Source organism: Scatophagus argus, chromosome 17 (assembly GCF_020382885.2).
Source record: "Scatophagus argus isolate fScaArg1 chromosome 17, fScaArg1.pri, whole genome shotgun sequence".
NCBI classification, from domain to species: Eukaryota; Metazoa; Chordata; class Actinopteri; family Scatophagidae; genus Scatophagus; species Scatophagus argus.
In genome coordinates this window covers 18,069,695-18,086,037 of record NC_058509.1, presented here as the reverse complement: position 1 = coordinate 18,086,037, position 16,343 = coordinate 18,069,695, and the positions used below count along the sequence as shown (strand labels likewise).

Genomic DNA, 16,343 nt, shown 5'->3' with positions numbered 1-16,343 from the left:
AGCTTCTTTTGAAATGCTGAAATCAAATCTTCCAGAAGAGGCCATCTCCAAGAAAGTTAAAAGGGCAGTAGGAACTGTACCACTTCAGAGCAGTGAACCACTTTGAAAATTCAGCCTTTGTGGCATTCAGGAGCAGAGCTTGAGGGCCTGAGATCTTATTTTCTTCAGGACTGTAGTCTGACCTAGCAGACCACTGGGATTTGAAAGCTCCTTGTTCACCGTTACAGTGAACTTCTCTCCTGGACCAAGAGGAGAAGCGTTTGTTCCAGACAATTTGCTAACAAATTTGTAAACCATTTAGATCAGGTTGCAAAACATCTTTTACTCACTAGATGGCACCAAGAATACATCAGCATGCACTCATGCCTTGGCACTTACAATACCACACATAGAATGTGGAGACAAAAGATTTAAATGAATTTGTTTATTTCAAAACACTAATTCTTCATCCAAGGAAACCTGCTGCACCTATTGGAAGAACAAAGACACATTAAAACCGAGGCTTAAGCACACAACAGCAAGAAATAGTTGAAGTCGCACCTGCTTGCATCCCAGATGGCCTAATCCTCTGCCATTTGCTCTCCTTATGAGCACTCTGCACATGGGACTTGGAAGGCTCACTCCGCCATGAAAGAGCCGTGTAGGTCTGCTGTGGCTTCCTGACACTCACGGTCTTCTGGTCAGTGCGCTTTTTGAGCCGTCTGATAGCATAGCCACCGAAGCGTTGAGGGACGTTGTGCGTTCTGGTTGGGGCAAAAATCTGAGACTTTCCTTGTCGGTTCCTGTCGGAGATTGGATTAGTGGTGGTGTCTCTTGGTTTGTAACCCAATCTCTGACCTGTGGATTTGGGTCGTTGTTTGTTTGACACTGGAAGGGACGGGCTATAACTTGCATAGTTTGTGGCCTTGCTGCATATGGATGGAGGCTCACAGCTTCCTTGGGGATTCCCTCCATTCTTGGGAAAGAGTTTGCTTTTGTACGTTTTCCCAGTCTCTACTTTGCTGGGGTGATTTCTGTTTCTCTCATTCCGAGAAGATGAGAAATGAGAGGGTTTAGAGGTCCGATGCGAGGACACTCTTCTAGCTGGGGCACTGGCTGACGTCTGCCTCCGAACTGAGTTTTTCTGCAGTACAGGAGCACCTGCACTAAACAGCTTGGAAGACCGAGGAGAAAAACTCGTTTGGCCATAGGCTGGAATTTTAGAAGCAAGAGAAGTTCCAGTGGCAATATCAGCCTTAAGGCCATGGGGCCGCTTTTTTGGCACCTTTTGTGCATTTACCTGATGCGACTTAGTCACTTGCCAGTTAGGTTTTGACAGCAAGCTGCTCTGCACCAGTTTGAATTGAACTGTAGACGGGCCTCTCTGAGCTGGCTGTGAAAGAGTTTGTGCATAGCCACTACTGGAATATCCTTTTCTATAAGTACTGCTAAGTGCAGTCTCTGTGTTAAAGCTACTGCTCTGGGCTGAGGCCTGTCTGAGCTGATTCTGGGAATAGCTGCCACCAAATCTTCCTGGTCCACTATTGTGTTGTGATAAACCAACATTTTTGTTGCCATTTTGTCTCCAGGAGCTCTGAGCTGCAACAGAAACCAGAGTATATATGCACAGCTAGTAAATCAACACTAAATGACAGTGTTCTGCTCACCTTGTGTGGCCCATAAACTGTGCACATGCTCTGCTTGAACTAAGCAAATCAGTATGATCCTGCACAGAAAACAAGAAGGTCAGAAGAAATGGGACAGCGAACAGCAACCCAACACATATTTAGAATAGCTGCATATTTACCCCAAATGAACTCCACAAGCCATTTCTGTGTACCAAAGACAGGATGCAGGGGGCCCCCCGTCAAAAGAACAGTAACCCAACTGCCTTTAAGCTACTTGCTCTGCATGTGCATGCAGCACAGAGGTAGCATTTATTGGAGTCTGCACACAATCACTGCTTAATGAACTGATTACCCACAGGTGCCTGCTGTGATGGTTTCAGGGTGACGTTGACAGAAGAGATCTGTTGATTTTTTTATTTATTTATTTTTTTTCTGCCACCTTTCTCCATGCTGTGTTCTCAAATCGTGTGCTTGAATGCAATGAACTGTAGTTTAAAAGCTTTATTTTACTGGAAAAAGCTTTTCTCACACATATAGTAACAGCTAACCGCTCTTGTCTCCTTTATTACGCTGAGATTTTTCCTCTCTGGATCAAGCCTGCCCTTGAGACAGATCATGTCAGTCCTGATGGTCTTGTTAATATTATTAATGATGCCTCCTGTACTCCCTGACGCTCAACAGACCCAGGCGGCACGCTGCAGTAATGATGCAGTCGACCCTAACCATGACAAACAACACATCATGAAGAAGAAATCACACGCTGTGATACAAATGCCACAGTTTCTACATCATATATTCCAACCACATCTGAATTGTTTTCCTCAGATGCAAGTCTGATGAATGGTTCATGTCATACTTGCATGTGAGTGTGATATCATCAGTTTCCTTTATGTGTTTGGCTGATATGGGACCATGTGGAATGCTCTACACGAAAATGATCCCTTACACTGTTGTGGGTGATTCACACACACACATGCAAACACAACCTGGTAGTCTGGCAGGTGTGAGTCTTCCTCCCAGACATTGCTGGGTCAATACTGACACCCCTCCCAACCACCACCTCCACCACCAGCCAGAAGAAGCAGGATGCACATGCCCACAGATGTCAAGTAGATGACAAATGAATCTGTCACTCTGTCCTACTTTGCCAAGAGCTGCATTTACACCTTCATCAGGCGCATTTCTTATATCCAGATTTATTAAAATTTACAATCTTATTTTTCATCTTTGAGACAGTTGAGTGTTTAAGCCAGAGCTGCGAGAGCAAATTTCCTCCTCTGCGCCGTAGGAAGGAGCGACACCTCGCATGCGATGACCAGATGAGTGTGGTGCTTTGGATCAAAGACACAATTTCCTGTCAGAGGAAATAGAGCAGAGGGATTTTTTTTTTTAAGAACAGTTTCCTCCTTTCGAAATTCTTTCCATTACGCTTATCAACATTCATATGAGCGAGAGGCAAAAGCATGTGAAGGTCCTCCACAGGAATCAGCAAAAACATTCCCAATGATGCAGACATGAAACATACACAAAACATGGAGGGGTGACATAAATCAAACAGTAAATGAGATCTCTTTTCTCTTCTCTTGTGGATGTTTGCTCTCATTTAAATTCAAAATCTGCCTGCATGATGTCTCATATGTGTGCCTTCTCTGCCTTTATGTTGATCTCCACAGAACAGAGTGGTGCTCTAAGGAAACGCGCTGTTCGACCTGCAGACTCCTGACACGTGGTAAGTGAACGACGAGCTCATTTGAGCGTGGCCTTCAGAGGAACCTGACTCAGTGTAAAGGTTACAGTGTGTCGAGTTCATGAGCTTTCTGCGTCCTAAGATAGATCTGTATCAGGGCCACAAAAGGGTCGTTAAGGTGGGGAACACCAGCGTCATCCAATTTATGTGCAGAGCTTTGCAGAGCGACGGGACATTTTTGAGAAGTCGCAGGAACACAGTCACCTGAGCCACCGATTCTCATTTTTCTCTCCATTTCAGCTTTCAGTCCGTGACAAGCATGTAATTCAACTTTGCAAACTACCTGAGTATCTCACATGTCTTTTCAATTATAGTTCAACTTCTCATTTCACTAGGACTCAAAAGTATCTTGAAAATCAACTTATTCAAGAGAAATTCTAGTATTTTTAAACCTGGGTCCTCTATTTACAGGCCCTTAAGTTTTGGAATTTGTCCAGTAGATCATCTCTGCTCACCTCATTACTCCTTAATATTGAGATGTTTTTTTAAAAATATTATCCTTCTGTTTAGGAAGCTTTTGTGTGGCTCAGATCTGCATGAATGTGTTTCCTTAGATGTGTGGTCTGTTGCATTATGTGGGTATTGTACATTCATGTATTGCATTATATATTTATATGTCGTACCTGTATTTTATTCAGGGTGACCTTGAAAAAGAGAGCTTGCACTCAGTGGCCCTTCTCTGCTTCAAAAAAAAACAAAACATTTGAATGAATGGATGAGTTATCAGTGAAAAAATATTCCACATTCGAGGTTTACTTACGTACAAGCTTTTTAGAGCAAAATGTTTGGCATTTGTTATTAATAAGAAAAATGTAGACCCAAGCCTATTAGTGGAAGTTAAAATTGGTCAAAACTATACTGAAATATTATATTTTTAAAATCAGAATCAGAGGGGAAATTCTTTAAAAAAAAAAATGTATATGCTGCGTAATTTCCTAATGTTAAACAGCTACTTGCTAAATCTTTCTGTCTGCTGTAGCTGAGCTGGTAGTGTTCAGTGCGCTTAAAAACATCTGCCTGCTGTGTCTTGAAATGACACTGACGAGAGTTAACAGTGAGCAGAAAGATGCTGGATCGAGTTGAGGGGAACTGCGATGTCCTGTGACGTGAAGGTCAAGGTCCATCATTGTAAGCAACACCTTTCACATTACCAATGAAAACCAATGAAATCTGGCTGCTTGACAACAAAAGTAACATTTTCTAGGGTTAACTATTCTGAAAGGAAGTGTGCCCTTCTAGACCTCATCTATTGAGAATTAGGAGGCCGTCAGTTTCATAAAGAATTTAAATGAAAACAATTTAAACTAAAATAACTTTGCAGATTTCCAGACTGGTATTATTTTGTGATGATATCAGATATCTGATGCTGATACTGGTGCAACTGTACAGCCCTGTACAGTGTGTCCACCCAAAGTGAGCAGTATCACCTCCTGGAAGTCCTTAATGTAGCACGATGATGTAAAGTCAGAGAGAGAGACAGTCAGCAGATGGTGTCTCATCTCCGGAAGGATCTACCCTTTGGCCTCCAAACCGTTCTTCTCCTTCTGACCAATCAGGTTCCTCAGGTCCCTGTTGGGTGCACTGGGCCCCCTCCTGCTTCGGCAGCTGGTCCAGCACTTGAAATAATGAAGGTAATAATAATGAGCTCAAGTCTCCTCCCTCCAGGAAGGCGAGAGGTCAAACTACCTATGGAGAGTTCACACCCAACACATTCCACAAACAGTTCAAGGATTCACCATCAGAGAGGCTGTAGTCTTCAGCACTTCAGTTTACAACTAACAAAGCTCTGAAGGAAAACAATCATTCTGGTGCAACTTTGCTCCTATTGTTTTGTATTTTATTCTATAATATATAACTGCACAATGTCTGCTGTAACTGGACAAGAAAGTGGAAGAATAGTCATAGTCAGCAATAAATGAAGCCATTGTACATGAACCATTGTGGGTCTACTAGAGGGAGGGTTTGATCCCAAGCGTCTCCAAATGACTCCAGTTTCCGGAGGGACTATTGTATTGGCTCAGCTCTCTGCCCAATTCCAGCCCAACTCATTGATGCATGAAGCAGATGATGAAGTAGTGCAGGAGTTGTGAGTATCTCGTCCTTTCTTTAAAACGGGTCAAGGCCATTTATAATCAACCAGCAACACAAGCCTTATTCCTTTTCTCTGAGAGGACCAGAGGAGAGACACTTTAATGAATCATAGTGAATCATTCATCTTCATACTGTGTTGTTCTCTGGGAACACAGAGCAGTGGAGTTACTTTTTCTTTGCATTTCTGCACATGATGTGAGCCTCAGCTTTAGGGACTTTAGCCAGGATGGGACACAGAGCAATATGTCTGAAAAGTCCCTACCCTCATCCTCCTATAAACAACCACAGCAAAAACAAAACCTCTGACAAGCCACATGGATCAGGAGAATGATTCAACTGGAGGACAGCAGAGCCAAGAGCAAGGCTTTGGGACAGTCTCCACTCTGAGGCCCAGAGGAGGGGGAAGTCGTGGGGGTCGTGGTGGGGCTATAAACCCTGGCAGAGCTGTGCTGTTGCTCCGTTTACAGTTGTAGTCAGTTCTGAGATCAATGGAGACAACGTCATGTAGGCTTCAGAGGGAAGCTGCATTGTTGCGGTGGAGTGCTTTATATGAGCCCTTCTTTCATATGAAGACACAACTTTGTTGAGAGCATTTGTTTCTCATTTTCCACCATTCTGGGGATCCGTTGCGGTTATGCACCGAGAGGTTTTTGTTTAAATTTCATGACCATAAAGAATCCCATGCTGACATATGAACACATGTACAAGCTCTCTGGCACATGCCCATGAGGAACTGATAAATTCTACAGTTAAACACAAATCAAATCCTACTGAAAGTTTCATTAATGTCCAATTGAAATTTGAATTCTCTTCACTTTTTGTCAGAGGAAATTTAAACTAATGATTCTGCAGCTATTGTGCAGATTACTCAGTTTTTCAAAACAAAATGAAAGTGTCTCTAGACATTTGTGGGAACATCCCTCTTGGTGAACGTTTCCCATGGCAGCAGCTGACTGACATATTATCACTGGCAGTGCGAGGAGATGTTCTGTCAACTCCTGTAGTGTGTTAATAAGGACACTTTGCTGATTTAAAATGTTTCATTTTGTTCTACTCACGGATTCAGAGTCACTGACTAGCGGCGACTGCAACACTGTTCAATTGCACTTCAGTCCGGCACCAATTCTGACTGTCCTCAGTTCAGTTGTAAGCTCCAGTTGGTTACTAGATCAAATTATTTGTGTTTGGTGGCTTTTTCTATCTTCTAGTAAGCTTTTCACAAGCATGTTGTGACTGCACAGACAATGGTGGTGTTAGTCACCAGGTTTGAAGCATTTTTTGTTACATTTGTAGAAAATCTCTTAAGATACTGACAGCAGTCAATAAATCAAATGCTCAGACAAAGTAAATAAATACAAGTTTAAAAAATATGGTGCATGTGGTTGTTGCAGGCCTGTAATAAGCCCAACATGATTAATCGGTCTGCCCTTCCTCTACTCCCTCTTTGTACATGACTTGAAGTCGCCCTCAAGGTTAAGCAGATATGTTGCTAGAGCTATTAGCGAGCTTGTGGCACATATTATATATATAGTTTCCCAATAGTGACGTACTAACTTGACAGCAATGAGCAGTAACAATAGCCATGTTTGCTGTTTGCATTCATCTTGCAATTGTTAGGCTTTTTCTTCCATGTGAAAAAGACATGAGGAAGTTGGAAACAGTTAACAATGACAACATTGTGGTGCGCTTTGGCAGCTGCGGAAGAACAAATGTTGCTGCTGCAGACTTGCTCACCGGCTAACCGTGTAGCACAAAGCACACAACCACAGCAGTTAGCAGCAACGGCTTAGCTGAAGAATGTTCAGCACACATACACCCTCTGTCTTCTTTGTGATTATTGCAGTTCAGATTAAATAAGCAGGATTCTGATTTGTGATATCAGAAAGTAAAGAGAGTAAAGAGTTTTAACAAATACTGCAGTTCAGGTATGAGTATGTGCGTGTATTGTATGCGATGTGTGTTTAAGTCCTTGTCAGGTCTGGCCTTTATGAAAGTGATAAATGGGGGGCCAGTTGGCTTTAATGGTGAGCAGGGGCAAACACAATTAGTCACATTGATCAAGTTAGGAGTAGAACAATGGGTGATACCTCACTAGAGCCTCTTCTGTGGTTTACTGGCTACCTTCACTGACCAGACTGATTGGACAAGATAGATAGGCGGCATACAGGAAGCTGGGTCAATGAATTCACTGGTCTGGAAGGGAAAGGTAGAGAAGGTAGACCAGAGTTCTGTGCACGGTGCAGTTTTAAAAGTGGGCAACCAAACATAAAGCAGATGGTATCAGTTCACTGTATAGTATTTAGTGAATTGTAAATGTCTCCTGAGCTGGGAGGCACAGCTGTGTTTGTCATACCATGCCAGTGGAGGAGGGTGGATGCCACTTTGTCTCCGTCGTCATGCTGCTGACTGTTGTGGTCTGTTTTTAACATGTTCAATTCCTCACAGATGTGGTGTTCCTTTTTAAAGCATATTTCCTATCATGGCCATTAAATCCATGTAATGGTGCCAAGATGTTCCCAGAGACAGGAGGCATATAAAATAAAAAAAATCCTGCTGTGTTCCATAAGAACACTCTCAAAACTGAAAAGAAACACTTCAGATAAGAATTTTGTCTTTTGCAATAGCAAAAACCACATACTGCACATATAGCAGCTCCCTCAACAGAACCCCCAGCAGTGTAACAAATGACTTGTGGGAATACAAGACACGGCAAGCAAAGCTGAATTAAAGATGTGATTGTTTTAATCAGATATGTGCGACAAACAGACGGAAAGAACACTGTAACTGGAGGAATTGTTCTGTTTTTAACAAGCTTCCCTTTTGCACTGGGAGTAATGGAGAACGTCTGGATGTATTTGTAGGGTTCCTCTCTTTTCATTGCGTTCCTGCTGAGACAATCTCACACAGTCTATAGCAAACAGACCATATATTTTTTCAACAGGCAGACTCATAAAAAGACACGAAAGGCATGGTTCCTAATCAACACTTTAATGAGCGAAAATGGAAGTAATGCAGGGGATAATCTTTCTTCTTTCTGCTCCGCCAACTGACACCAATAACCTGTGGCCGACGTGGTGCCCTGGTTGTGACACGTTGTGTTATGGCAAATGAAAACTTCTCCTGGGATTTTCTCCCGCAGGCAATTATTAAGAATGATGACACTTTAACAATAGCTGGATCAGAGCGCTCAACTTTGTCATCGTGAGTGAATCCTATTATGCAGAAGCATAATGGCCGTCTGTGAAGACAGAATGAGAATGAGTATCACAAGGCATCTTTCTGCGCTGGAAAACAAAGCGTATTTCAGCCGTCTCGCCATCCGAGCCACCCTTTGTGCGTACGAACCTCAATTGTTTTCCCCTCAATGAGTAAATGCCTAACTTAATGTGGTTCTGCAGCTCAGAGAAATGATACCTACAGTTTCCCAACATTATGAATACATTCACTTGTGCTGCGTCGTAACACAAAAGATTACACTTGCATTAAATGAGTATACAGACATCATGACTTTTTAAAAGCTTTATTTTGTCAGTACACATGCAGTAAGATGGCCCTATGTTAACATTTCTGGATCGTTATCAGAGGAGTCTGGAGAACATCTTGATAGGACTGAAGATGTTACTTTGGCTTCTAACAATTGGAGGCTGGCTCATTTAGCCCCCCCCCATTTCAAATACCTAGATAGCTAGCAATTTGAGCAATAAACACTTGGCAGCTTTCCACCTCCCTCTTTCTCCCTGTGTTTGTCTCGTGTGTGTGTCTCTGTAACATCAAAAGGCCACAGAGTGCTTTTGTCATGCAGCAACTTCAAAAAACCAAGCAGAGCACATATGACATTTGAAAAGAAGACTATCGTGTCCTGTCAAACAAAAAAGCAGAACATGCTAGTTCAAGTGAAACTTTTTAGCTCACATGATGCCACGCAACAGCCACCCTTTGTCGTTGCTTATTCTTCTTTGTTGGTTTGGCGTGTCTGGGACTTTAATGCTTTGGCTGATTTGGGTCCTGTGGGGAATACCGTTGCCATGAGGGCACCTGGTCAGCAGCAGCTTTTGGGCGGGTGGTACGCGTCAAAGATTATCCACATGAGGTTCAGAACCCAAGATTTCCCAGAACATTGCAGTGTAAAGAGATGATCAATGTAATTCATTTCACCCGTCAGTGGTTTAAATATTTTGGCTGCTCTGTCAGTTTATTGACAGACATCTCTGGATTAGGGCTGTCACAATATACCAGTACTGATGATAACTATGATATTCAAAAATAAAATGCAGATAGCATGTTAATATTACACACTATGTTGAAAAAAATTTCAGCTGCAAGAAACATTTTCTGTCGGTATGGAAAGCCAATTTTTGTGAAATATTTGGACCACGACACTCAGGTAGTGACAATCTGATATTGTGACAGCCATACTCTGGATTTCAGTGTTATTTAAGGAACTCAAAACAACCACTAAGGAGAGATTTTTTTTTTTTTTTTTGCTTAACCCAAATTGTTAAAACATAAATGATAAAGAAAAGCCAAAAGGATAAGAACATGTTCTTGCTTTTTATTTAGTTAATCTCTAAACTGATCAAAGCAAACGGCTTAATGAAACAATGGAGTTGGAGTTTCAGAATCATCTGTATCTTATCATTGGAAAAAATCCCCTAAACAGAAAAACGTGGAGAGCCAGACTTTTCCTTCAAAGAGCCTTCAGAGCGGCTGTTGACTTTAGGGAGGGAGGGAGATTGCTTTCAGCGGCCTCAGCCCACGACTGGTTCTCATCATTTTGACAATAAAACTCAGGGAGTTGAAACAAAGCAACGTTTCATGAAAAAGATGAGGGTACTAAGAGATTTCCGCTGGTCTGCACTCAATTGTCCCCTCCTTCCAATCCAACAGCCAAAGAGGACCAGAGTGGTGACTTTAGGAGAGCTTTGGAAAGGCTTTTCAGGCTTAATTCCTCTCTGGCACCCTGGGGCTGAAGTATGGAGGGACCAAAGGGCTTGAAATGCTTCTAAGATGAATGAGTTATTGTGCTTTCAGCTCCCAGAGGTTTGTTTTTAAAGTGGCAGGATTTTATTGCTGCCTTTTCCCCCCACAAAGCTAAATATGAAGATTTGACACAAAACAATCAAAGTGCCTTGTAGAACATGAGTTCAGTTCAGATCACTCTGATTAGGAAACAATACCCAGCTGACTTTAGGCACTTGCTGTTACTTTTGTGGAGACATGAGGAGCAGGCAAGAATAGAAGAAATGTCAGCCAATGAACTCACTTTACAACATTCATGTCCATTTGACTGTAGAGACAGGCAAGTCTGAGATATTCTGTATTAAAAGAGTGCACTGGTTGTGCAGTGAGGAAAGATGGGCAGTGCATGCTTTAATCAACAAGGCAGAAAGATTATTAACTCTATTGTATGTATATATTTACAGACAAATCTGTACAATTTTTACATTTGGTGACAAATGCATTAGAAAAGAGTCACTTTTATTAGAAAATACACCAGGGGTGATTGTCTGCTCACATGTCACCACTCGTGGAGATCTGTGATAACCTGGGGCCGGAGTCAATCTCAAAGCGGTAGTGGTAGCCCTCCCACACCTCCCTGCAGGCGTCACGCATGTCGTAGATCCGTTTCTTGATGCCCTTACGGTTGAGATAAAGCACAAAAAGGAAGATGAGGCCGACGAAGCCCAGGACTATACCCAAGAAGACGTAAGAAGTCTGCAAAGCAAGGTCAGCCCCTGCGTTCCTCTGGTGGCACCCCAGAGTCAACGTGCCCACAGCAAGCATGGATGTGTTCCTCATGCTGACCGGGTACGCGCACACAAGGTCCTTGGCGTCGCTAATGCGCTCCTGTGATCTGTTGAGCCACAAAGCAAAAGGTTCGATTCCACACTTGCATGTGAATGGGTTTTCCCCCAGCAGAAGTACAGTGCCAGGCAGGGAGTCCAGCTCTCGCAGGCCCTCCTCGGAAACTGTCTTAAGGGCGTTAAGGGTCAGGTCGAGCTCCTCCAGGCGGTCTAAACCCGAAAAGGTGGAGTTGTGGATGGCCACCAGGGAGTTGTTGGAAAGCTGGAGCCGCTGCAAGCTGGTCAAGTGGGAGAAGATACGTGAGGGCAAGTAGATGAGGCTGTTGTCAGAAAGGTCCAGTCCCCTCAGGGTCCCCAGGGAGCTCCAGCGGAGAGATGTGGCCAAGTCCATCACAGAGGTGTGGTTGTAGAGGGCTCGGCTCAGGTTGAGCTCTCTCAGAGACTGGTTCTGCACGGTGAAAGCCTCGGGGTGAATGATTGCCAGCTGGTTGTTGCTCAGATCCAGAGAGCGAAGACTCGACAGTCCAGCAAAGGCATGGGATTCCACCTCGGAGATTCTGGATTTGGAAAGATCCATGAGATATCATTTACCTTTCAGAAACATTTTTTTTTTCTAGAAACAAAAAATGTTTTATTTTCGAAATTCAAATCTAAAACAAAACTGAATGTGGCTGTCATTTGAACACACCTTTACAGCCTACAGTACCCCTGTTTTAAGTGTCCTATAAAAACCATGAACTCTCCTTATCTGTAATATTTTCCCTGAGTGAGGACAAAGTAGTGACTCCATACTGAAGCACTTTGCTGCTGAAACTGTTGTCTTCTCAAACTACTGAGAGGATCATTTGTATCGAATGGTCCGTTATATGTTTATATTGCATGACAAGAAGGCACAGGAGTCCTTGGAAAAGTCTTACCTGTTATTGCTCAGAGACAGGTTAGTCACATTTTCCAGCCCTTTAAAAGACTCCGGACCAATTCGGCTGATTTGATTCCCAGTTATAAAAAGATTCCTGGTGTATCCGGGGATCCCAGTCGGGATACTCCGCAGGTCTCTGGAGACGCATTTCACGGTGTGAGCCGCCTCTGAGCACTCGCAGCGCGGAGGGCACGACGCGTAAACGGAGCCGAGCAGCGCGCAGAAAACAATGCGCTGCGCCAGAGACGGCATGTTGGAAAGAAAAGAGCGCGGTCCGACAGATGCGAGCAGGAACGAAAAAAGAAGCACGGAAAACGAATTAAACGAAACGATTAGCTCCTCCAAGACATCATTAACATCCGCTGTCCCGGCTGGGAATGCGCTTCAACTTTGCACCGCTGCAGGAAGTGTGGCCGGGAGGCAGGCTCTGATTTCCATGAGAACAGAACTGAGGGTCGTGCTGATCAGAGGGGGGTGTTTGATCCTCTGCCGTGGCAAAGCAGGGCGTCGCTTCTTCTGCAACAATGAAGTTAAAAGGACCATCGTCTCGTGTGTTGATCTGCGGGGAGGGGCTTCTCTCCCGCCTGCAGCCCGTCCGGATCATCGAGGTCTCCCTCTCAGACTCGAGGAGACGCGCCTGGCAGGAGAGATGAGATGAGGAGATGAGGAGAAAGTGATAGCAGCTCGCTTTTCTCGAAGTATTTGCTTTGTGTTGTGCAGCCAGATGTAAACATTCAAAACCCGGACTTTTATCATTGCATTGCAAATAAAAGGCAAAGTACGAGGAAGGTCTTTCAGAGAGATTAAAGATTTAGGGCTAAAGGAGTTTTAGATTTAAAATTAAAGACCTGCATGAACTCTTTGTGCCGCTGAATTCTGAACCATGTTATTAATCAACCAGCACCTTCCACTGAGCACTGAACTGTTTGAGGGCAAAAGGACGTTAGGATTGAACCCACTAAGGAAATTCAGGCGTTTTTGTTTTGGTCAAATATCACTGATGCACTTCACCTAAAGTCCCTTCAGGGCACGGATGAATGTTTAATAGTATCTTATCATGACTCACAATCTTGTGTTTTTACGCTATTTGTGATTTGGAGGCCTTTATTAAAATTGTACTCACTGAGATGACTTTTCCATATCTTTGCCATTATTCAGTGGTTTCTGATGTTGATATGCCCGGCCTTTCCCACCTACCCAGGTGGTATGGTAAACGTGGGGGAGGGGAGTCTGGGGGCCCAGACTGCAAAGCCTTTGATCCCCCCCCCCTTTCTTAAGCACCATGATGCTCTGCAGGATAATGGCCATCGAGTGGGCATTTTAGCCACTTGAGAGTAAGATGATCAAAGCTGTGATGGCTTCCCATCCTCAGTGTGTTTACGCTGACAGATTCTAATGATTATTGCAGGAATCACTTCTGAGTGTATTTTTAGACAGTCGAGGAGGAGGAGATTTTGCCTTTCGTGGCTCCAAGAACCTTGAAATCCTAAACATCATCCCTCCTGCTGACAGCCTTGATGAAACACAGTCACCATAATTCAAGGATGGGAGAGAAAAGGAAAAAAAGGGGAAAAAAACTCCCAACAAATTTCTACAATAATAGATGTCTTTATTGGTATTATATCTGCAAGTCATAAACACATTCAGAGTTCACACAGTCGCTTGCAGGAGTCTTAAAATTCCCCGTTGGCTATATTATTACTGCAGCATAAAAGATATTTTGGGGATGAGAGAAACACAGTGAGGTTTTGAAATTGCAGACTGGTATAAGTATATATAAGGATAATGGCACCAACAATAGCATCCCAACTGTCTTTTGTCAAGGGACTGAATCACTGGGACCACAGGTCTCCACATTCCTGAACCTGGCTCTTGGATACAACAAGGCACCACAGCAGGCAACATCTAAAACCATTCAAACCATCTCCACTGACTGCTGCCTTCTTGCATGTGCGCTCCAATCAGATCGCTGCACCCTTTACCTTCATAATTTCTCTCTCTCACACTCTTCCTGAAACATATTTCTATGTCAGAAGCAGTAATAATAGACAGTCGTTCATTCATTCATTAGCTCGTAATGCTACGAATGAGCCGTTTCGCTAAAGCACACAGTTTGTCCCCCATTTTCCACAATTCAGCTCAATTACTGAGCGCCGAAGGGATTTTCTCTTCTCTGCTCGTTTCCATTTCCACAGCCACACAGTGAGTTTGGACAGAGTTGTAAAAGGTCAGTGTAGCTTAGGTATATTGAGCATGTTTCCAGATTTTTTTTTTTTTTTTTTTTAGAACACGTGCAACTTTTCTGCATCATCCACTCATCCAGTCCAAAATCATAAAGACTTTGTGGCATAAAGATGGATTTACAATGAAGGATGATGACATTTTCCCATAGTTACTAGTGACAAGCTTTAAATAAAAAAAGCGTAAATGTCACAGTAAAAATGTTTCAGATATTGCCCAGATGAAGTGTCTTTCTGTTCAGACTGAGGGCATTTCTTTCTGCTTCCTTGCTTCTGTTCTTTGAGAAAATGACTGCAGCTCTAATCTACAGAATCTGTGGCTACACATGGTTAAGTACGGGCTACTGAATCCAATCAACATTAACTTATCAGAGTCAGAATCAACATTAACTTATGCAAGCCTGTTAGTCTAATTTATTATTTATTCTTGCAAAGGATTGCTAGCAATGATACAAAAGTGGAAAGAGATTAAGAGGTTGAAGAGAAATAAACACAGATATGAATCACTAGGCATTTGGCTGCGATGAAATGCAGCTGATTACTAATTAAGACGACACAGCGCAGCCGCGTTTCCACTCAGTGTAGCCACAAACTTTAGTCCCAGGGAATCCTTTCCCTGCTTTCCCTCTCCTTTGAATAAAATAAACCCAAAACAAACTGATTTATGGAGCAGATCTTTAAAAACGGTGGCTCAGAAAGATGCTTTAAGTACTCGATCAACCAACCCTCAGAGTTCCTGCAGTCCCTTTTCCGCCCCTCCTAGCAGGTACTTATTGTGGGGTACATCTGTGTCCCTGGGACTTCATTTAGACTGTGCGGTGGAAACGCGGCTTATGAGTCAAACATGAACTTCTCTTCAAAACGCTCGTACGCTGGCATGCACGCAATGCACACATGCTGGCATGCAAACACATGCTCTCCTCAATCGCAGTGTGTGTGAGAGAGACACACACACACACACGACCAAACGTTCATTCAGGCACAAATCTGCTTCGTTGCAGAGCGGAGATGATATGCAGAAGTGGAGTAAAAGAGAGCACAAAATTCTATTATTGTTCAAAGGATAGATCTGTTGAGAGAGCAATCAAGTTCGTAGAGTATATAAAGAGCACCTGGTGTACAGTATAATGTGTGTTCAAATATTTACAGGCAACATGGGTGAAATATAAACAAGAGGCCATGGAAGATCTGTTTTCAACAGAGGCCCAATGAGGAAACCAAAGCTTAGAAAACTGGCACTGTGTTAGCCCTAGCGTTCCTAAACTCCTACTACAGAAAATAAAAGCCACTTTAATTTATAAGCTCGCACTTTAATGACATCTACTCTGAATTATTGCAGGACGTTGGTCAGTATATATCAAAGCGCTAACATTTCACAATGACGTTCCAATCTGATCTGCAGAGGTGGAAAACAGCAGGGGCGAGGCTGATGAGGCGCTGTGGGGAAAGTGGGGATATTCAGCAGGGGTTGGTGAGTGTGGAAAAACCTGAGGATCCTGGCTACCTGCTGCTTCTGGCAGCACCGCGGACAAAGAGGGGGCTCAACACTTTTTCCTGTTTGATTGCAAACAATGAGGGGATTTGAATTTACTCGCGACAGCCATGGCAACGGATTTAGAGCGCCAACCATCATGTGGAATTAACAGGTTTTTTAAATAAGCTCAGAACTGAAAATATAATATGGAGGGGATCTATAAGAGAGGACACTTTTTTTTTTTAGGCACTGACTCATCTGTCCCCATCAAGTCGAAATTTGTACTGAAAAAACAAAACAGTGCAGTTCTGAAACCCGGTGTGGTGTTTTCATCACACCGGGTTTCAGAACTCTTCTCATTCACTAACTCTGGAGTCAGTAATGAGCTGTTCCACTAAAGGACAAGTTAGATACACTTAAGGACACAGTCTGAGTTGGTTTTCTCCTACATTTGGCACAAG

General features: G+C 43.2%; 2 protein-coding genes across 2 annotated transcripts; both read right to left on the bottom strand.

The window, feature by feature from the left end:
- Window positions 1-409: 409 nt before the first annotated feature.
- On the bottom strand, window positions 410-1,946 carry LOC124074928. Its single transcript, XM_046418276.1, has 4 exons — window positions 1,787-1,946; window positions 1,647-1,705; window positions 541-1,578; window positions 410-468 (listed from the first exon to the last, which is right to left on the bottom strand). Exons 1-4 carry the CDS (start codon window positions 1,807-1,809, stop codon window positions 446-448), a joined length of 1,143 nt encoding a protein of 380 aa, XP_046274232.1. The 5' UTR covers window positions 1,810-1,946; the 3' UTR covers window positions 410-445.
- A 6,950-nt stretch (window positions 1,947-8,896) lies between these two features.
- tpbga (trophoblast glycoprotein a) lies at window positions 8,897-14,219 on the bottom strand. Its single transcript, XM_046417251.1, has 2 exons — window positions 12,167-14,219; window positions 8,897-11,806 (listed from the first exon to the last, which is right to left on the bottom strand). Exons 1-2 carry the CDS (start codon window positions 12,418-12,420, stop codon window positions 10,957-10,959), a joined length of 1,104 nt encoding a protein of 367 aa, XP_046273207.1. The 5' UTR covers window positions 12,421-14,219; the 3' UTR covers window positions 8,897-10,956.
- Window positions 14,220-16,343: the final 2,124 nt, after the last annotated feature.

Bases quoted from the DNA above. Each gene is read 5' to 3' on its own strand.
- LOC124074928 (XM_046418276.1), bottom strand. From the start codon at position 1,809: ATGGCTTGTGGAGTTCATTTGGG. The intron at 1,579-1,646 runs GTGAGCAGAACA...TTTCTGTTGCAG, and splicing joins CAGTTTATGGGCCACACAAG to CTCAGAGCTCCTGGAGACAA. The intron at 469-540 runs GTGCGACTTCAA...TTCTTCCAATAG, and splicing joins GCCATCTGGGATGCAAGCAG to GTGCAGCAGGTTTCCTTGGA.
- tpbga (XM_046417251.1), bottom strand. From the start codon at position 12,420: ATGCCGTCTCTGGCGCAGCGCATTGTTTTCTGCGCGCTGCTCGGCTCC. The intron at 11,807-12,166 runs GTAAGACTTTTC...TTCCAAATCCAG, and splicing joins CTGTCTCTGAGCAATAACAG to AATCTCCGAGGTGGAATCCC.